Source organism: Rhyacophila brunnea, unplaced genomic scaffold (assembly GCF_057557595.1).
Source record: "Rhyacophila brunnea isolate RB1 unplaced genomic scaffold, BYU_Rbru_1.0 scaffold_6, whole genome shotgun sequence".
Lineage (NCBI taxonomy): Eukaryota > Metazoa > Arthropoda > Insecta > Trichoptera > Rhyacophilidae > Rhyacophila > Rhyacophila brunnea.
The window spans coordinates 16,329,904-16,352,389 of record NW_028233276.1 but is presented as its reverse complement, the minus strand read 5'-3'; the positions used below and the strand labels follow the sequence as shown (position 1 = coordinate 16,352,389).

General features: G+C 33.7%; 2 protein-coding genes and 1 long non-coding RNA gene across 3 annotated transcripts; 2 read left to right on the top strand and 1 right to left on the bottom strand.

Moving 5' to 3' along the window:
* Positions 1-360: 360 nt before the first annotated feature.
* LOC147065286 (pyridoxine/pyridoxamine 5'-phosphate oxidase-like) lies at positions 361-7,589 on the bottom strand. The gene is made up of 5 exons (XM_085956884.1): positions 7,437-7,589; positions 2,265-2,421; positions 1,826-1,925; positions 1,090-1,349; positions 361-583 (listed from the first exon to the last, which is right to left on the bottom strand). The coding sequence occupies exons 1-5, from the start codon at positions 7,453-7,455 to the stop codon at positions 418-420; spliced, it is 702 nt and encodes a 233-aa protein (XP_085813010.1). The 5' UTR covers positions 7,456-7,589; the 3' UTR covers positions 361-417.
* A 401-nt stretch (positions 7,590-7,990) lies between these two features.
* Positions 7,991-18,710, top strand: LOC147065284 (uncharacterized). Its single transcript, XM_085956719.1, has 3 exons — positions 7,991-8,336; positions 12,647-12,959; positions 13,290-18,710. The coding sequence occupies exons 1-3, from the start codon at positions 8,262-8,264 to the stop codon at positions 14,888-14,890; spliced, it is 1,989 nt and encodes a 662-aa protein (XP_085812845.1). The 5' UTR covers positions 7,991-8,261; the 3' UTR covers positions 14,891-18,710.
* Positions 8,865-11,568, top strand: LOC147065285 (uncharacterized). The gene is made up of 3 exons (XR_015071772.1): positions 8,865-9,374; positions 9,628-9,853; positions 9,968-11,568. It is a non-coding gene; the product is annotated as an uncharacterized LOC147065285 (long non-coding RNA).
* Positions 18,711-22,486: the final 3,776 nt, after the last annotated feature.

Sequence of the window (22,486 nt, the reverse complement as noted above, 5' to 3'; positions counted from 1 at the left end):
GGTAAGTGTAACAAACTGACTAATGATCAAAAAATATTAAAATGTCGTATTATAGTAAGATATACAGTGGGTTCCTTCTTCGTAATGCTTTTGTAGATCCTACGGTAAAGTTTTCAACTGTTTAAAACACACCTATTCATCATGAACCACGTTGAAATTCATCTCATTGAATTATATGTCACACTTACCCCGACTCACCTTTACTCATATAAATTAAAAGAATTACAATCTTTTCCAAGTATAAATGATATAAGAAGAGTGAGTTTAGAATAATATATTAGCTATGTTATAATACTATACATTCATGTGAATTTATAAATAAATCAAATCAATTATTATAACCACAATAATATTGAAATTTAATATTATAGGTAAGTTGTCGGATACATCTTCGAATAACGGCTGATATTAAAATATTCAAGGCGCGAGACGTTCAAACACCCATCCATCTTCTCCCTGATGTAAAAGAATACCATCTGGGACTTCATTTGCTGATGGTCGCCGGAACCTGATCCTGTCACTCAACCTATCTTTCTGTCCCTGCCAGAACTCAACTGAATTTGGAGTAAGCAAATAGCCGCCCCTAAAACGAAATATGAAAAAGAAACCGTAAAACTTTAATAGTAGTAGCAAAGAAATAACCAAATAAGCCTTAAATGGCTGGGCTATGTACACAGGATGGACGGGTCATGCATGATAAAGAAACTGACATTTGGTAAACCGGAAGGCAAACGGAGATCTGGTCAACTTCGTGCAAGATGGAGGGATAGTGTTGATTTGGATTTAAAGACTTTGGACGTCCTAAACTAGAGGGAAATAGGGAAGTGGCTTTGGACAGACCTGGATGCAGGCAGATGCTGAAGGAGGCTGAGACCCACATAGAAATCACCAGGAAGAAGAAGATATTACTAAATAAAGGAAACTTATTTTTATAATTTGAAAGAAATGATATATTATAGCCATTGTGTCCTTCCTCTGGATCAAACGCACATTAAAAAAGGATGTGATTTTTGCTGAATGTAGGATTTGAACCCACAGCACAATGGATTTAGAGATGGGCTCTTTGCCACTGTTCGTTTGTTTACTTACCAATAACTAGGCTTTGGAACTTCAAGTCCTTTCTTAACATACCCCTCTTCAAAGGTTTTTATCTTTTGGTATAAAATCTCTCGGGCTGGTATCGGTTGACTCTGATGGCTTGATGACGCTCCTATTTGACTGGCAACAGGGCGAGAGTGGAAATATTGTTCAGCTTCTTCTTCAGACACCATAGAGATTGTGCCTTCAATGCGCACACTCCGGTTTAGTACTTCCCAGTACAGTGTTAACGCAGCGTTAGGGTTGTCTTTCTATGAAATTGTGAATAAATATGTACTCTTTAGATAAATTTACCTATATTATGATTTATCTACCTTATTAGGCTTCGGCAACATAGGCAGGTGCCTTGCTTGGTGGCTACGTGCTAGGTGACATATCCTAGTGAATGAACGCACTATTATATCGCAATGGCCACACTGCACGCTTCACGCCTCGCTACGTGATTGTGACTATCTACTACGTGATAGTATGTAGTCTTAACAATAAGTTAAATAAAAAAAAATTGTCGGTATTTCTAGACATTTTTTTAAAACAGACATTAGATTTAAGATAAATACATATTCTAAATAAAGATTGTTTATGTAATTTACAGTTTTTTCCTTTATTTTGTTGTACTCCGAACCCAATGTTTTGAATCTCTTATGGATTTAACAGGTCGCATTGGGTGACATCAGCTGGCAATACTTTGTTAAATATTAATGCGCATATTATAATCTGTTATACTTACTAGGTCTGCAGCTTTTCGACTTCCCAAATTAGTGAAGAATTTAAAACCATTCGTTCCATAGCTTTTGCAGAGAACAAACCGACCTGATGGTATACCATTCCTGAAACAATGTGGAATTTTTTTCACATCGCATTATGTATGTATCTAGGGCTGTGATGTGAATGAAAAACCTGGTATCGGTATCGTATTGAAAGAAAGTATCAATACTTTTTTGACGTCCCTATGCTTACCTATACATACATAGAATTGTCTCAAGATATGCTTTCAAATTGTTACCTTTATTAATACGCTTGTTTTATTACTAAAATGAAAAAGATTCCTCACATTTTCATATGAATAGTACTTCTATTAAATTGAAAACTATTTGATACAATATGTTTCAATTAATCAGACAGTATTAATAATTTATTGTAGTTAATACATTAAAATACTTCCTCACTTGGACGCTGTCGATAAACACATGGCATTTGGCTCCAATATTTTAGAATTGGACTTAGCCTCTTCGAACCAAGCGTGAAATTGTCCAATGGGTTCTTTGGAAACCAGATGCTCGATGAGGAATACTTCACTTCTATCTCTGTATACCGATCTCAAATCTGAAAAGATAATTATACAGGTAATGTGTAAAAGTAACTTGTTTTGTCATTAATTAATTACTCTTAAAAATTGCATTAAAAGAGTTAATTAAAAAAACTGTGGATAATCCATAGACTACCAGTTAACAAGATTTTTGATATTGAGACTCCCTTTGTAGTAGCCAAGTAACCTGCCAGCCCCGTCACATTCGTGATAGAGAGAGAAAGTAAACTTACAGCCAGTCAGCTTAGTCTGATTAGCTCTGACCTTTTTAATCATACAGGTCCTCTATTTTGAAACTTTCACCTTACACTATTGAGATTCATTTCTAGTGATAAGTTAGGTTTCTAGTTGTCAAATGTGATACCTACCTGAACAGAACTAATTCTTTGGCAAGTTCATCTGGTTATTTGGTCAAACGAGTCATATTACCTTGTTAATCTGTTTTCGTGTACCGTTTGAAGTATTCTCTGTTATTGTTGATTAATCTCTGTGAACTCTGAATAAATATTAAAACCGGAAGTGTTTCTATTTTTATAAATAAAAACATACAATGAGATATAAATATTTATAATATGGTGGATTGTATTTATGGGATTTCACATCAGGGTGACTTGCCAGCATGACACCAAAATAGTCATTGTTCAATGTAGGTAGAGCTAAATGAAAACTGATAACAAGGAATATTATTATTTGTTTATTGCTTTCTCGTCAATGTTATATTACGTTATAGTGGTCATGACTATGAGATAACTCACTATTCTCAGAAAAAAATTGTGCATTTTACTTTAGGCATTTTAAGGCATATGAAAACATTTAGTGTATCAGATATGATAAGATTCAAGCAAAAAAAAAATGAAAAATAAGGTTTCCTGAGTTTGTAAAAGATTATTGATTTATATTACATAATATAATTTTAGGTAATTTAGGCTATGAATTTATTATTGTAACACTAAACATACCATATTACCGAGAGGTTTGATTGTTTTGGCACGAAATAAGACAGTCGGATAAGCACCGAGTGAGAGAATGTAATGAAATAGGCTTGATATAAGTGCAGTCGACATTTGCAACGTTAACATGTCGCTTGCCGAAACGTATGTTCTATCTCTGGTTCATGATGAGAGCATCTATTAATAATATAATACTATAGGTGCTTTTAAATAATGTAGAAACTATTTTTTTGTCCTTAAAATATTATATTGAACAATTCGAACAACAGACAGAGAAAGAGACAATGATAAGCGTGTTCACAAAGTGACTACTTAGGCCAGTGATGGCGAACCTATGGCACGCGTGCCACTAGTGACACGTGAGATGATTTTGCATGGCACGCAAATGTTTTATGTTGATATTAAAAAATAAGGACGACATTGCCACATAGCTATGTGTGTTTTCTTCGGTGTTTAAGGTGACGCATCAGTGAAACGCCAAATAATGTTCAACTGTACGCGCGACGAAAATTTGTACTTGCTTTGCATTCATTGAGAGAACGTGGAGTCGGACGCACGTCACTTTGCTGCGTGATGGCGACGGGCCAATTAATTCTAAAATCGTGTAAAGATGACTAAAAACTTTACCCATTTACTTTAAAAAGCAAACATGTCAATGAATATATTATTATTGATACTAATAGAATAATAAACAGAACATAAAATGGACGTATGTTGGATTTATATGAGAAATAATATTTCGTTTGACAGGCGTCATTTTCACCCGCGACCCGCAATCCGCACATCGCCTAGCAACGATCTTTTTAGACCGTGCCTCAACTAATGCATGGCCTTAATAATATTTACCAATCGATCCATAAATGACAGATCGCATTGTAGAAAAATAGCAGGCAGATACTATTCGAGAATAAGCATTACGTTTAATTAAAACTGCACAGGCCAGTCTTTAGCCTTTTATGCGTCACACATATTATTATCGCACTGAGCTCATCAGGCAGCGGGAGAAGCCGCACCCCGAAACTCTCATTTTGATCGATTTACCAATGCTTGCGACCACTGTAGCGAGAGAATGCCTCTTCTGACCGGACCAATTCCGGCGGTAATACAGAAATACTCAATAACTCAATTATATTTTGTTGAACTTTTTTAATAGAATTCTAAAACAATTTTTTCCCTATGAAAAACTGCTCGGCACGTCAAACAGTCAAAAAATAATATTTAGGAGATTTTGGTACGTGAACGTAAAAAGGTTCGCCAACCCTGACTAAAGGCTTGTTCGGACTGTAACAGTGATTTAGTCGAGTAGCGAGTGATTTGATAAATAAACGTGTCTCAACAGACAAATTTAGTTGAGTAGTTTAGTAAAATGGTCAGTCCAGTCGATCCATTTTATTCTATTATTTCGGCCGAGTAGCAACCCCCACCACCTCTCACTAAATACTAAACAAGCCACTAAACAAGTCTGACCAGGCGAGTTCATTAGTCACCGGCTACCGTAGAAATGGCACAGCGTTGGAGCAAAGATACTACTCAAAATAATATAACTTATAATTATTATAGTTCAATGCGACAAACATTAAGATAACCGTCGCGAACGTGTGTTAATAGGATCCATAGATAAAAGGCAATATTTCACAGAAAGCTTGTTGTTATTGAGGATTGGTAAATTATATTATAAGTTATATTCATTTATTATTCCGTTTATTTTCTATACTCAGTATGAAGAATATTATGTCATGTCGGTAGGTAGTGTGGATAATTTGTTGATTAATACGTTGATAATTAATAATAATGGCAACATTTCACAGAAAACTTGTTGTTATTGAGAATAGGTAAATAGGTAGGTACACATTATCCTAGTGTTCATAAGAATAATTATAAGTTACATTCATTTATCATTCCGTTTATTTTGTATACCTAGTCAGTAAGGACCATGGAGCATAAAGTACCTATTTATTACCTAAGCATACAAAAATTTATGAAACCACAAAAATATAATAGGTATCCTATGTAAATTAGTATTCATCAATAGGAATTTGCAGCATAAATCGATTCAATTAAGTCAACGCCGTTTTTGTATCGTGATATTCGAATTCTTTTTGAAGTTACAATTTTATCTGACAGACGGAAGCACTCTCGTGTCCCGGGAATGGTGTTAGTTTTGAAATATCTGTCGCTCTGTTCATTTTGACACGTCACTCACTAATGCAGTGTGTTCGGACACTTTTTAGTTACTAATACACTAAATCACTCGCCACTCTACTAAATCACTCGACGGGTCCAAACCGGCCATTAGGCTATGAGGACTTATTCACAAATTAATAGTTCCACTAACACAGACTTATTAAGAATGTTGGAAAAATTAAATAAAATAATTGTGAAATATTTTTTACAATCGATAGGCAGTTGAAAGTATACCTATTAAAAATATACAATTGTTTTAAAACAATATGCAAAATGTAACATTAATTTTATGTTAAAATCATGACTTCTGATCGCCTTGAAATCTACAAGTAAAGTTTTGCAATACCAATTTAAAACTATGATTTTTTTACGACTGTAAGTCAACAGTAGTATGATTGTATTTGCATTTTTTTTATACTTCTAGATAGGGGAATGGGAATTAGGATGTTTAAGAACTGTGAATTGGCACTGTGCTGTAGTGATTACTTAACAACTATATACCTAGGTATTAGATATGATTTTTTATTACGCATTCTCATAATATAACAAGAGAAAATACAATATTATTACTATTACCACACCAGAGTATAAACCATGCAATTAATATTATAATATCATCATGAGGTATTATTCATTTTGTAGCTACACACTGAGCTAAAGCAAAAAAATACTCATAAAAAATATTTTTTATGATTCATTAAAAAATAATAATATGCATTTAAATACTACATAGGTACTCTTTTAAATTTAGATACTTACTAAAATAATATAAAAAAACGTCAATTTACTACTTCTTACTTAAGTACTATTATTTTATGTTATTAATTTATCTTCATAAATTAAAAAAATATTGTAAATAATATACACATCACAATAATATCATAAAATACAATAATATAAGTATATTATTTTTTCAATTAAAGATTAATTAATTACCTATGTGGTCTTTAGATAATTAATCAATACAGAAAACATTATTCCTAACAATACTGTTAAAAATAACCACTAAATTAAATAATGATTATTTCAAGTCAATTCTGACTTGAAGTAGGTAGACTTGTATAATTAATGGCCTGAACACATTACCATCACAGTATGTGACATGGTAGTAATATGTTCGCGCCATTATTGTTTTAGATGTAGGTAGGTACCTACCTATTAATTTGTAATATATAATGTAGATGACAACATTATTAGGTACGTTATCTATGAAATAAGGTGAGGTATAATAATAGTAGTTAGTATTGTTTAGTATATAGGAGGTACCTACTTCACAGTCCCACATCCTGAAGCGGGCCCCCATGCCAGGATCTTTCACGAGCCCACCCACGTATCGCTAAGGTTAAGGGCAATGTGATGCTTTACAGTAGTGTTTCCCAAATTCTACACGGTCATAATTTAAGTATATTTTATCAATCATCATATCACATCAAATTAACAAGGATAACGACATATTTTTTTTTATTTTTAGAGTAAATTTATGTGTGTTAATCTCACTTAGCTGGTCGACCCGCCACGCCGGGCCCCCAGGCTAGAGTCCTGTCAGCCCCCCCCCCATGTGCGGTCCATGACTTACTTACTTATACTATGTAAGTACCTAGCTAATAAATTATATAATAAATTCCAAAAAGTGGATTATTATTATGATGAAAACAATACAATTTAATTAGTAGGTAGGTAGGTATTCGCGACAAGTTGGCAGAAAAATATTAATTTATTAGATACGGTCCTATTTATAAATTGTAATAAGTACATAATAAATAATATTAAATATTCCAAAAAGTAGACAATAATTATTGATGAAAACAATATACCTACTTTTATCGCGATATGAGGGACATTAAAGAATTAGGCAGAAGAATATTAATTTGCTATAATAAATTATTATACAAACTTACTTCCGATATCTATTTCCATCTTTCCAGTATTGTGCTAAACACGTCTGTACGTGAAACGATTACAATAGCAAATAAAAATAAATGGGATTTATTCATAGACGTGCATTTGTAATTTCGGAAATAATCTATGTGTGCGTGCAGCCAATAGAGGGCTTTGGTGAGAAGAGGACTTCACTGTCAAATTCTATCTAAATAATCATATTACGTCAGTTTGTTTCAGCAGATGATGAAAAAATGGAATAAAAGTAAATGTCAACCTCAATTGTGATATTTTCGCTGATCAGCCGTATAAAAAAAACTAATATGTATGAGAACATCTTTACCATGATTACATTTATTAAAAATATTGTGAATAGGTACAATAAATCACTTCCAAAGAATATATTATTATATCCCATTGAAATATGAATAATTACGGATGATTATATAATTAATAGGTACCTACATGCATTATTATTATATCGATTTTTCGAAATTACTACCGCGAATTAAAGGGTTAATAATTAAATATATATTTTTAAATATTCAAAAGCCATAAAAACAACACATAAATCATTGTCTTTGGAATTCCACAGACTAAACCCTCTTGTGTTGATCTGTCATAATTATCCTATAATTGCCTTTATTATTGATTCCCAATTATTTCATGTATTAATTAATACATTACATTTATTAATTAGAGCAAAAATAACTTACGAAGAACTTTAATAACAGTAGTGTGTTTGTTTTATATAAATTTTAGGTTATGTTGTGTTATGATAATGGCTGCGTTGTTATAATTGCGATGGACGGAGCGTGAGCTTTTGATGAATATGTTGACCCAAAATGGCCTTTATTAAGCGTGAAGATCTGCTAAATTTGGGTCTCGATGATGATATTTATAATGCGTTCATAACAAAGGTGGGTTTCATTTCAATACTATGATTTAACATCGGGGTGACGATAATGTATGAATGTACCCACTCCGAATGTCAAATCACAATTTCAATCCATCAATCCAACATGATTAATTTTGTTACTTAAACGTTAATTTGTCAAAAAAAAAAACGTAAATGACATAAAATATTTGCTCAAAGAATTATTAATGTCAACGATTTATAATATAAAATATAATTTATTACCCCCCCTGTAGTAAATTTGCTGTGGACGAAATTATTAATTGAGATATTCATATAATAATAAATAGGTCAGTTAATTTAAGTAAGTACCTAAGTAGTTATATTTTTCATATTTTTTTTCATTTGACACTAATTAAATAGAGCCTTTTCATCTAATTAATAGATGTTGAAAAGCAGTACATACGGACAGTTTAAAATGCTGTCATTCCAAATATGTATGTATTTATCAAGAGTTTGCCAGTTCATTGAGGTTTATATGGTGCACATGACCTAACCAGCCTAGTCTCCCAATCTTAATTGAAGATCTTGGCATAAAAACATCAAATGTCCACTTTTTTCCATTTTCATTTTATTGCATTTCTATATTCCCTGTGTATGGTTACATACAACTGTGCAAAGATATATTTTTTTAAAAAATCGTAAGTCCCTCAAATCCGCTCTCAAAAATATGCCACTTTTCTAAAAACAGCAATAGTCCAAGGAATTTTGTTTGAAAACAACAAAGGTCCAGTAGTTCCACACTTTTATCACCAGGCGGCGTTAGGCGTTAGTATACATTCCATACTTGTTAGTGCCTGACCTGTCAAAATTATCTTTCATTCGTTCAGTCATTGGCATTGCCATTTTATGAAGTTCCTTAACGATTGTTTGTATATTTTATCATGGAATGTAATAGGATACAGACATCCGAAACGCCTCGTAAGAGAAAAGTTAATAAAACCAAGCAAACATTAATAAAAACCGCCAAAATAAAGGGAAGTGATCATGTCAATCATGTTGGGAAACGACTCTCAAAAAAAGTTATCGGTGAAGATTGCAGGTAGGAATAATTATGTTTTCATAACATATATTCAATTAAAAACTTATACATTATTAATACGTACTAAAATATTTACCATGCTGAATAGTTTGTGTGATTAAATTTAGTTCACAATGGCTGTGATTACTTTGAAGTTATGACTTCTTTCGAATGCAAAGCATTGTATTTACTATGTTGTTTTATGTAAATGTATGTATGATTGTAATAAAGTATATTATGTAGGATTGTACTTAATTGATTATTATGTTTCCAGGTGCAAGAGGTTTCATTGTTTTACAAAAATAAATGAAGATTTACGGAAAGAAATATTTGAGAATTTTTATGAAATGGATTCTAAAAATCAACAAGATGGCTATATATCTGGATGTATAGAAGTAGTACCGATCAAGAGAAGACGTCCGAGAAAAAATACTCCGATAATAATAAATGATGTCAATGATCATGGTATATTCAAGCATTCAGCATCATATAAATATAAAGTGAGTATTCATTGAATTAATAAAAAATGTACATTCAAATTAGGCATTACACCTATTATACCTAATGATAATGTGTTTGAAAAACTAATTATTTTTTCTCTTTATTTACTTTAGATACGATCTACATCTGATGGTATTAACGAAGAAGTCTGTATGAAGGCATTTGTGGCAATACATGGTATTACGCATTCCCGGCTGCGACGTATTCAAGACAACATCACATTTTCGGGTTCGGCTTCTATGGACAAACGAGGAAAGCATCCAAATCGCCCAAGAGCAGTGCCTGAATCAGTGATTCAGTTGATTCACATTCATATACAATCATTTAAGGCACGTCAAAGTCATTATTCTTTCGCGAAAAATAAGAATGTTAGGTATCTTCCGGAAAATTTGACTATTATGAAAATGCACGAGATGTTTTTAAGTAAATACAGGCTTCAACTAAACTATGACACATACTACAGAGTATTTACAACTAGATATAATTTGTCATTTGGAGCTCCTCGAAGCGATACGTGTTCATACTGTGATTCAGTTACAACCAAACTGAAATTACCCGATCTCTCTGAAGATGAAAAACGTAAGATTGAGATAGATTATCAACTTCACCTGGCTAAAGCACAACAGTTTACTACAACGAAGCGAAGATTAAAAGAACTCGCAAGTGGTTCAAGTGATACCACAGTCATATCGTTTGATTTTATGCAAAATTTGCCTTTACCGAATATGGTAACAAATGCGGTATTTTATTCCAGACAGCTATGGTATTACATTTTTGGGATACATGACCTAGCCAGAAATGATGTATATATGTACACGTATCATGAAGGATTCGCCAAACGAGGTCAAAATGATGTAACATCTTTGTTACTACATTACATAAACCACCATCTGCCAGCAGGCACGAAAACATTGTATATTTTGAGTGACGGATGTGCTGGACAAAACAAAAATTTTGTTATGATTTGGTTTTGGTATATGGTGGTACATGTATTAAAAAAAATTGAACGAGTCATCCATATATTTCCTATCAGAGGGCACACATTTTTACCAAATGACGCTGACTTTCATTTGTTCAGCAGTGCAAGGAAAACAATCCTTGCAGACGTGCCAGAGGATTGGGATAAAGTTGTATTGGATGCCAGAAAAACTCCTGGGCCCTTTATTCTGGAGAAACCGGAGCAAAAAGATTTTTTAAATATTAAAGATACGTTAAAGCCTTACTTTAAGTCATCCTTCGGCAGAGATTTTCATCTTAGGCAAGTTAGAATGTACAAAATAGACAAGGATTGTAAGGGAGAAGTGCTTTGCAAACATCTCAGTTTCTCTGGACTGTGGGATAGATTCAATATAGTGAAAAGACATCAAATGCCAGTCACGATTGCATTTAAGCCAGCATATGATGGCTTAATTCCATTGAAAGGCGCAAAGAAAAAAGATATTTTAAAATTAACTAAGTATTTACAAAATCCAATAAATGCATCATTTTATGAAAATTTGCCGTGTGACAATGATACAAATGATAACGTTGAAGAAGACAGTGAAGGTGTGAGTGATCAAGACTAATCAGTAGTAATATGCACATGATTGATTTTATTTTAAATATTTAATTGAAGATTTTTTTAAAACATGTAAGTACGTAGCTTAATAATTGGTTATGATGTGTCAAAACCTTCTTAAATGTAGTATTATGATTAAAAAATAACAGAAATATATATTTTTTGTTTTATTTAATAAAATTATAATTTTATTCATACTATTTGCTGTTCCATGTTTTCAATTTTGTTATAAAAACGACAAAGGTCCAAAAATTGTGTAAAAACAGCAAATGTCACATTCATTTCTTTTTAAATATCTATTTAACAAACATCAATTTGATATTTTATTTACATACATACAGTGCATATAAGGCTCCTCCATGAATCTTCATTGTCAAATTATTAAAAATGTGTTTGACAACCAAGATATTATGTTTTTACCCTCTCCTGAAAAAAATGACCTTTGTGACATTTGCTGTTTTTATGCCAAGATCTTCAATTGTTTAGCGCGTTTAAAAGTTTTGTTGGGATGAACCGTCTTAGATAGGGATCGGCAATTTTTTCAGACTTACAGGCCACATTCAGCTTTAACTTTTAATAATGAGGCCAAGAGTGTTTAGGAGAAGATAGGAAGATTTAAAAATACATATCAATCCTAAAATACGAGGTATGAAACTAACATGATTTATGAAAAGGAAATCAAATAAAAACATATTCGATTCACAATAAAAAAACAACGATACAAGTTTGTTTGTTGCAAGCCAGTCGGGAACAGCGGCAATTTTCATCGCCGATTTTGTCAAAATTCATGAATTCAAGAATGATAACCTAACCTAACCTAACCTAACAAATTATCCAATATATAGGCTATTTTCAAAATTTGTTTGCTGCTGGCTTCCACTAAACAGACAAGAACCAAATCAATTTATGCATTTTTAAGTAAAGTAGCACCCGCAAGTGACTTTTTACTCAAATTTAAATTTTACTCAAACTAACAAATTTGTGGTGTGTATTTATTTCACTTAACTGGCCGACCTGCCACCCTCCCCCCCCTATTCCCGGGGCCCCCTGACTAGACCCATGTCTCCCCCCGCTTTATGGGGGCCATGCTTAACCGTTATTAAATTATCAACCAAAAACTGACTTCAAAGCTTTAGTCTCTGGTTACATTTAGCAGGGTGAAATTAATGAACACCCGCTCGCCTGCATTAGTCCATTATATCATCGAGGTTAAACTGTGATTATTTTATTTCAGAGTCTTCGCAACCGGCAACTAAACAGTGAAATCCAATCGCAACTTGTTGAAAACAGTCAGCCCATCAGTCAGCTGACCAACGGTGACGGTTCGTCTGTGACCCAATCATCGGTTGCGGAAACAGCTCTCATCGCAGGCGCAGCTTCCTGCGATCGCAGTCAACCGCCAGTTCTGCCGCAACCGCAGTCACAATCCCAGCAGAACTTTGATGCCAATCAACATGTTCCCTTTCAGATTAAGACTGAGTCAGAGGACTGGCCACTGTGGCCAGGACAAGAGGGATACGTCAGCAATGGCAGCTATCAGGATCCAGGTAAGATATTGTTCTCTTTTTGCTTGTACTGTTTGTTACTGTCGCATAGTTTGCATTTTAATTAATTTAAATAAAACTGATTATATAGCTAGTATAGCGCGATACCAGTGGTTATATGGCTTCAAATCCTCTGTTAAAACATAGCACTTTTTGACAGTTTAGACGGTTAACTTACTGTAACAATTAACCGTCTTAATACATAAATATGATAAACTTACCATTGGTAGAATGCCATAAGTGATCTTCAGGCTACTCCATGCACATCACTGGTTTAAAACATCGATATTAGTTTAAAACGATTAAGCCACTATAGAATATTTTAAATTTCAGTGCCACCGATCCCGAATACGGCATCGATAAGCCGTTCGAGTCAGAATAACGCCATCGCCCAGGATCTGACATCCGCATACAACAATTCCCTGCTTTACCAGAATTTTCCGACTGCCTCGTCCTATCAGCAAGTGTTGCCTTTGGACTTCTACAATAGACACCAGCAAGCAATCGCCAGCAGCTTTCTATCGGCGTACTCTAATAATGCAAACATATCATCCAATACGCAATATTTGCGGCCGCTGTCTGAGTCGGCTGTGAATCCCGTGGCATTTAATAACAAGGATATGCAGGCATTGCAGCATTCTGCCAATAATTTGAAGAAAAAAGACACCAACCAAATGCTGGATGAAACCAAACACTTGAATGGGGAAACATTCTCTCAAGCCGTCGACGCCACCAATAAAATGAACGGATTTCCTTTACTCTGTCACAATCCGAATGATCTATCGAATCAACCCATAGACTTCGGAGATAAATCTCAATTGAGGAAGATCGACAATGACACCGCCGGGTTGAACTCTAAGATCGAAAGTCTTCTGGCGAACGGTTTGAAGTACGGAATGAACAATGCGGGCAGATTTGATCCAAAATCCCAAAAGTCGTTTCTTACAGATAGACACGATCTCTGTAATGGCAACAATGCTGAAAATATAGCTAATCCTTTACAATTGACAAAGGATAACAATTTATCGTTAAAATGTTGGAAGTGCAATTTCGTCTGCGATTCAGACGTGGCGCTGAAAGACCACATGGCTGTCTGCAATGGATTCCTTCAGAGCATGACTGATATTCAGCTGCGCAAGGGAGACTTGGGTGAGACGGACGGTCTTAATGACCTTGAATCGCGAGGCAAATACTCGTGTGACAACTGCCGCTACAGTTGCCAGTCGCCGGCCATTTTGAAAATACATGAGAGGACACATTCCGGGGAGAAACCTTTTGGCTGCGCCTTCTGCGATTACAAATCTGGCCAGAAGAACAACATAGCTAAGCACGTCATGGTCCACATGAAGGAGAAACCATATCGCTGCCAGTACTGCGAGTACCGCTGCGCCCAAAAAAATAATTTGGTGGTCCACGAAAGAACACACACCGGGGAAAAACCCTTTGCCTGCACTTTCTGCGAGTATAAGACGGTCCAAAAGCCAAATTTAGTAAAGCACATGTACCTGCATACAAATGAGAAGCCGTTCTCATGTGACGTCTGCGATTATCGTTGTGTTCAGAAGACCAACTTGATGAAACACAAACAGAAACATTCACTAGAAAAACCCTTCGAATGCACGGACTGTAGCTATCGCTGTTCGCAGAAAGCCAACTTAAACAAGCACCAGTACTTGCACAGTAAAGACAAGCCCTTTACGTGCGAGCTGTGCCCGTACCGGTGCGTGCAGAAGTGCAATCTGCTGAAACACCGCCATTCGAAGCACAGCATTGTCAGTTTCGAAGTATCCCCTGCCGACGTGGGCCTGAACATCGGCCAGGACCTGAGGAATGTCAACGAGGTGAAACTGGAGTACAGCCCCTTCGATGACGACCGGGCCAAGGAGGAGAGCTCCTCGTCCAGCGCTAACTTTGGATCGCAGAACGATTGTTGATTGATGGCACCGGATTGCGATCTTTAATATTTAGTGCGGCTGCATTTCATTTTGTTATGTGTCTCCTTCTACTATTTTTCCTTTTAAGGTTATTCGTGAGCAGTGATTGAGTGCAATATCAACCCCTGACCAAAATAGATTAAAAAACTAAAAACTATTAAACAAAAAAATACAAAATTGTAATAGGTATTATAGCGAACGAAAACAATATACATTTAGACATCGATCAACTGTTAAATACACCTACTAAAGATTGCATTGTAAATATTTTGTTTACCTAATTTTCTATAATATCAGGGCAACTGGGTATTCACAATGCATTCAATAGGGGATAATTTTTCTGCATTTGAACTTTGGTTTTTAAGTTAATTTGAAATCCACTATTACATTTAATATACGATTTGTTTTAGAGATTCATCTGAAATTTTTCACGTAAAATTGACAAGTCGAAGGCTGTTTTCAATCACTGATCACTAAAAACCAGTAGATCTCTCTGCATATAGAATGAATTAAGATAAATGCATCTCATATGGCAGCGATTGTTTAAAATGTCACAATTATGTATTTAATTTTGGTTAAAACATTGTTCATTGTATATCTGTCTGGCTCTTATGTGCCTACAGATTGATATACTTTCCAGATTATTCATATTGTTATTTGAGGCGTCTAATTACAAAAAGCGACAAGTCCACAATTCAATATTTTCAGGAAACAACGTTTTTATGTTTCAAGCTTCAATTATTTGTTTAACGTGAGATTATTTTTTCCGTTGTATTTTATGTCGAAATTAGAACCAAATGGCAATTTGTTTCAGCCGATATACTCCTAAATGTAATAAATATAGACAAAATAAAATTGGACGTAGCGCTATTTGTAGCTCACTTCTTAATTTACTCCGCATAAGGCATATATTTCCGTGGCACTGTCATGAGTTTACCAGATGCTATAGCATGGGAGACGCCCTTTTCAATATGGAACGTTCCCTTATTGGTTGACTTAAACACGCAAATAATCAACCAAGCTTTAAATAATACGAAACGCGGACATGGCGCTTTTTGTAATAAACCGAGACTTAAAATATTTTTTTCATAGGGTTATGTCGCGTTTTGGAATTTATAGATCAATACATATTGTGTAAAATTATACAAAGAATACGTGCGTATTTTTTCTCGATTTTGACCAAATGTGGACTTATCGCTTTTTGGAATTAGACGCCTCATTTATGTTTTGGTACTGTCAGATTAGACAGAAGATACTTTTATTTTTACTGTCTGTTCAAGGGTAAACGGATATTAATGGTGTGCTGAGGATTAAACGAGTACGACTGACATATTATTAAAAAATGAGTTATATATTCAGGATGCAAACATTTAACTGTATTGTATGAAATGATGTAAGCATTTTGTTCACGTCAGAATATATAGTATGGGCATAGTGTATAAAATATGATTACAGTGAAACCCCGTCAATAAGAACACGGTTAATTCAAAATTCATCATAGATCGAAATTTTTTGCTAAAATTCATAAAATCTATTTATAGCGAATTTATTTATATTATCTAACAAGAACTTCTTGTCTATGTGTTAAAACTGTGAACTAACAATCCCCTCCAGTATACCTCATATCACATGCGTTTTCAAATGAGGAACGCCCCCAAATTATTCATTTCATTTTACGCTCCCGTGGTGTACGGATCTATCAATTTAAGTAATTTGAAGTTTTTATAATAAAAATATTTCTAAAGCAATCAGAATGATTTTCAAATTATTATTAGTAAACTTTTGGTTATTGCGGAGAAGAAAGATTCCCATCTAAAAGGCAAGCCCATACAATATTTAAACAAGTCCCTAGCACGCCATGACAGGTACGACAAAATGCAGTGTTGCAAAATGCGACTATAGCGCCTTCCTGTTATCGCCAAGATCTTGTTGTCGGACAGTAGGTTTACTGTTTTTTGCCTTGACATTTTATATTTTGTGATTCGAATTTTTTTCGATTTTCTGTCCCATTGATTTCGAATTAACGGAATTTTACTGTACTATTTTTAAAGCAATTACACTAAATTTTTTGGTTAAACATACAGAAATATCAATACTTTTTCATGGAATAGTAATAAAAAATTATTTGAGACATCTCATTTACAGAATGTTGATCGTTGAAGTTGATTTACTCAACTTGGTCACCGGTGCCCATGTATTAGTTCAATCCTCAGTACCATTTTGACTACAGATTACTGTGTAATTTTACAAAAGGAAATCATCATCACAGAATAATGTTAAATAATATAATATATTTTTTATGTATTTTCACACTATCAGTAATAATTGATACTTGACACACTGTTAAATTCTAATACTAACTTGTACCTGTATCAAAAAGGAGAAGGCGATTTTTGTGGATACTGGCATCTTCAGAAACAATAGTCAAATGATAACTCGGACATGACATGTTGATATTTTCATATGGAAACGATATTATACATTATTTATATATAACTTCTTTAATATGACACTGTGAGCGTAATGCAGAATCAAAAGATAGACGTCTAACTTACAATATCAAAACTGATGACCTAGTTTGAGAGAAATACATATTATCATTAGAACCACCTTATTGGAAGTGAGAAAAAACATGAGACATATTGTTATGGTTCTGCATTTCGTTCTATATATTCGCATTGTAGCACAAGAAGATATTTACTGTGTGCTTCAGTATAAAAATGTGACAATTTATCATAAATGTCGTGTCATATTTTAATTCAAAAGGACTTCTATATACATTGTGTTAAAAAAAAACTGTATCGATTATGTAACGTGTTTGCGAATGTTGTTAAGTCATTAGTGAATGCACTGTGACAATCTTGTCTTCCCATAGGAAATATTTGATTTGGAAATGATCAGTCACGGAGATGGATGCTTAAAAAAATTGTACCTCTATGATCTCAGATGTTTAATTCAATTTATTAATACTGTATCTATATTTTTGTCAGAACAATGCATTTGCTGATTTCTTACAAGGTATGAAAATTAGTCTAAATACTGTTCATTTCGAGTTATACATTACTATGAGTTAATTTAGTTAAAGAATGCAGGTTTGTTTGACATGGCAACCCAGTAAATTCCTTGCCATAAATAACTTATGGAAGAAAATATCAAACTATCATCAATATTTATACGGAATTATGTCAAATTTATGGGATGTAATGTATATTTAATTCGACCGTGTTTAGGAAAAAGGGCATAACCCTCACAGAACAAATTTTACAGGAGGGGCAAAAAACGTTTTTTGAATGATTTTAGTTTAATATTTAAAAAAAAAAATAAGCACATACATTGGGTGCATACCGATTGATGATTTGGTGTAATATATTTTCGATCTAATAATAATTAAAGACGTTATTACAGAAAAATCATTAAAATTGAAGGTAAATGCTTTTTTCCTTAAATTAAAACTTAATTAATCTCAATTAAAACCTGAATTTAGATATTAATTCGACATTTGCGGTTTACTTCCTTTTTATAGAACGTGTATTTAGTTGTCATCATCATCAGGGGCGCGACAACCCGGTGTGGGTCCTGGCCTCCTCCTCCTCCTCCCTCCACCTGTCCCTATCCAGTGTGGCCGCTTTCCAATTTGGTACACCCAGAATACGGCAGTCACTGGCAGCTCCATCCAACCAGCGAATCTTTGGCCTCCCTCTTCTTCTACGTCCTATTGGATTGCTGGACATCACTCTCTTTGCCGGTTCATTGTCATTCATATGGTGCACATGACCTAGCCATCGCAGTCTCCCAATCTTAATTGATTGAACTGCGCTGCAATCTTCGTACAGCCCATAGAGCTCAGCATTATATCTTCTCCTCCAATTGGTGCCATCCCTGATCGTTCCATATATACGGCGGAGAATTTTTCTTTCAAAGATGTTCAGGGCTTGTTCATTTCGCAGAGTTAATGTCCAGGTTTCCGATGCGTAGGTGAGCACTGGCTTTACAAGTCTCTTGTAAAGAGTGCTTTTAGTTCGGCGAGATAGTATGCGGGACTTAAAATGTCTTAACAGGCCAAAGTAGCATTTATTCGCAGACATGATTCTCTTGTTGATTTCTTCTGTAATATCATTATGTCGAGTTACAAGAGATCCAAGGTATATGAAACTGTCGACCGTATCAAACTTGTATGTGCCAATATCTAACTTTGGTCTGACTTCTCGTGGTGTGACATAGACAGGCATGTATTTAGTTTTTGCCTCATTTATTTGTAAACCCATTCTTTTGGCAGAGGCTTCTAGTGCTGTGAATGCCTTTTTCAGTGCCATTTCTGATATGGCAGTTTATATAATATAGTTGATATTTAGTTGTATACATTGTTAATATCTAATAAAAGCACTTTTCGAAAAATTGAGGGTTACGCCCTTTTTCCTAAACACAGTCGAACATATTAATTACAACATACCTGTGGTACATTACTCTATTTTTTTTAACCTTTTCTATGCCTAACGATATTATTATGGCAGTATCTGACGGGTTCATCCGCAGATTTTTAACGACACACATTGAATTTAGAGCGAAGCTCTTACTAAAATCACTGTAATACCAATAATTTGTGGCTTAGTATTTCATGATTATTCAAACAGATGTCACTGTGTTTAATTTTTTAAATTATACAAATCAATCGTCAGTGGCTAGTAATTTGAGTTTAAAGTCGGACGGGATAACTCGCGAAATTTGTATGTGCGGCCTGTCGATCACGGCCTCATAGAGCGGGAAAACTCGATGAATGCGTAGAACCGGTTAATGATGAGCTTTAAAAATCATTTGATAGCATTTTTTCACTCTTCCGTTTGGTAAAAGTATGTAAATTATCATTAATTATATTTTATGTTATTAAAATCGATTTGAAATTCAGCATAAATCAAATTCAACTAATTTCATGTTGAGTGTAAATTTACCTTGTGGATATTTTATCCATTCTAATTTACTAGGTGATTAAAAAGAATAACTATTGATGTATTTAATTTAGTTTATTTATGTATACATTGCATCTAACAGGACCATTTACATGTTGTTTATTTTTCACAAGTGCTCTCCTGTGAAATTGATATGTTTGACTTATGTAATTTAAATACCACAAATAAACGTGATTAAAAATTACTTTAATTTTTCCAATGATTTGCTAAGTCATTGCAGATATTGCAGACTTGTATCGTTTTTATGTTATATAAATCTTTTATTGTAATATTTATAAGTGACCTGTGAGAATTGAGAGGCAGAGACAAACGTCTTATTATTATATCGACACTATTGTTTCATTACCTACCTATATATTATATTGTTCATCGATCACAATTCATTTGGTGTGATAAGGATACCTATACCTAACTTGTAAATATATTATATATTTATATACAGTTGAATGACTTATTAAAAGTGTAAAATAAACATAAATTGTACACTTTGATTAATAAATTATATAAAAAAATATGGCTTTCATTTTATTGTGGCTTGTTATAATAAAACATACGTTACACAATGTTCTCTATGGTTTTATACCCCGTTTACATGTGCATGGGTTTACTGCTGACGGTACGTATTATCGCGGCCATAACAAGAAATTGTATGTGTAAACATGTATTATCCTGCAGTTGCGAGATTGCATGCATAAATCAAAAAAGTTCGGAAGCTTCTGAATTTTCATGCGACAGTTGAGAATTTTTCGATCTGCGCCTGCGCAGTTGAACGATAGTGGCAAATCTGCCAGCAAAAAAAACCAACTATGAATGAATTTTGAGGTTAACCAATTTTCACTATCTGTCAAATAGTACCATAAAATGACAACATCGTGCCTCGCTCACTCTTGAAGAATGAGATTGGAGAGACAGTCAGGACTTTAACATGTAAACAGTTATTGTCACGATAGTTTAAAATACACACTATTCCTGCTAGTAAATCCATGCATGTGTACAGGCGCTATTATGTAGCAGTGCACAAGAAATTCTGACTGTACCTACAAAATTAAATGGAATTTTCGGAAAAAAAAATTTCAAATACAAAAAATCCTGTAGTGAAGGGTTCACAAAAACAATAAATTTCAGCAACACATGCTCGCAGTTTTTAAATGAATGTAATCATTCAAATCAATATTTACCGGCGACGTTTACAAACTTCAGCCGTAGAAATTCTATCTTACTCTGCATATTGCGGAGATATAAGCGTGCCGAATGCTTTCTCACTCGCACTTATAGTTCGATTCTGTTCAGGCCTTAAGTATTATAATGAAATGAAACAATACTTTTTATTTTCAATGTAATATTTAATATAAAAATCATTACCTATTATTCTCTAGGTGGTTTCTATGTCTTCACCGTAAAGAAATCTTATTGGCACATAAGATGTACTTATATCTAAAGGATGAATATAAAATTGGACATGTCAAACTTAATACTAACTAAAAAAAAAGCTTTTACATCAGCCTTTGGTATATATGGGGTAAATATTAATATCTACGAATTAATAAAAATATTGAATATAATTTTTTATCAACTAAATTATTTTTTTGCTTATTGCAACTTGCGATTTTTAAATTCTTCCATCTACAGTAATTGATACAGGATAAACATTTACCTATTTTATTAAAAAATATTTTCACATAAATTGAGGGTACTAGTTAAAAATGTAATCATATGATGGGTCATTGGGTTATTATGAAAATAATAGCTAAGAAAATGTACTACTTAACAGAAAATTAGTAAAGTAAGTGAAGTCATTCAAAAATATTCTGAATGTCACAGAGCAATAAATCAACTTAAAAAGAGAAATTCACATTTTGTGAAAAACGATTAAGGGCCACAGAGCTAATAGCGGCGCGAATAGTTAAATAGATTGCTACATGTCCGTGATATATCACTAGAAACACGAAACATCCTAGTCATGAGGCTATTAGTAATTATAAACTGATACGGTGTTACAATGCTAAACTGAAAGTCACTCAAACGTAAAAAGACAACATTGAAATATGAATGAACAATTTTAAAATATTAAATTTGTGGCGAGAGTGGAGAAATCAATCCCCTGCTTGTTAAACAAGCTGTCCGATTATTCCCACAGTATGTTCCAGTTTGACTATTTGTGATTTCAATCGTTAAAGAGTACATCAGACTTCAATCACCAACCAGTCGCATCTTCTTTGAAGATTTAAAATAAAACATCAAAGTCTTAAATCTCGATTATCGTTTTTTGAATATGTATCATAAAAGGAAAAAATTAAAGCCCTTTTCGTTAGAGATTAAAAAGTGGACATCTAACTATTACCCTCAACAGTGAAGTTTTTGAAAGGCATTTTTTATTAAAATAAAATGGCGTTGTCTACCATTTTTGTTGTTTTTGTTTAAGGGGGGACATGCTCGTCGAAGGTCAAAATTGAGTTTTTATTGTATATTCAAACCATGATCCTGGACACTCCTTAAACGTTGTAGATGATCTATTTATATAATTTTAAAGCCTTATTATCCTTTATAGTTATTTTAAACATTTGATGACTGCATAAAGTATTTTTGATACATAAAATAGTATTCTTTTAAACCTCTCGCTCTAATGTTTTAG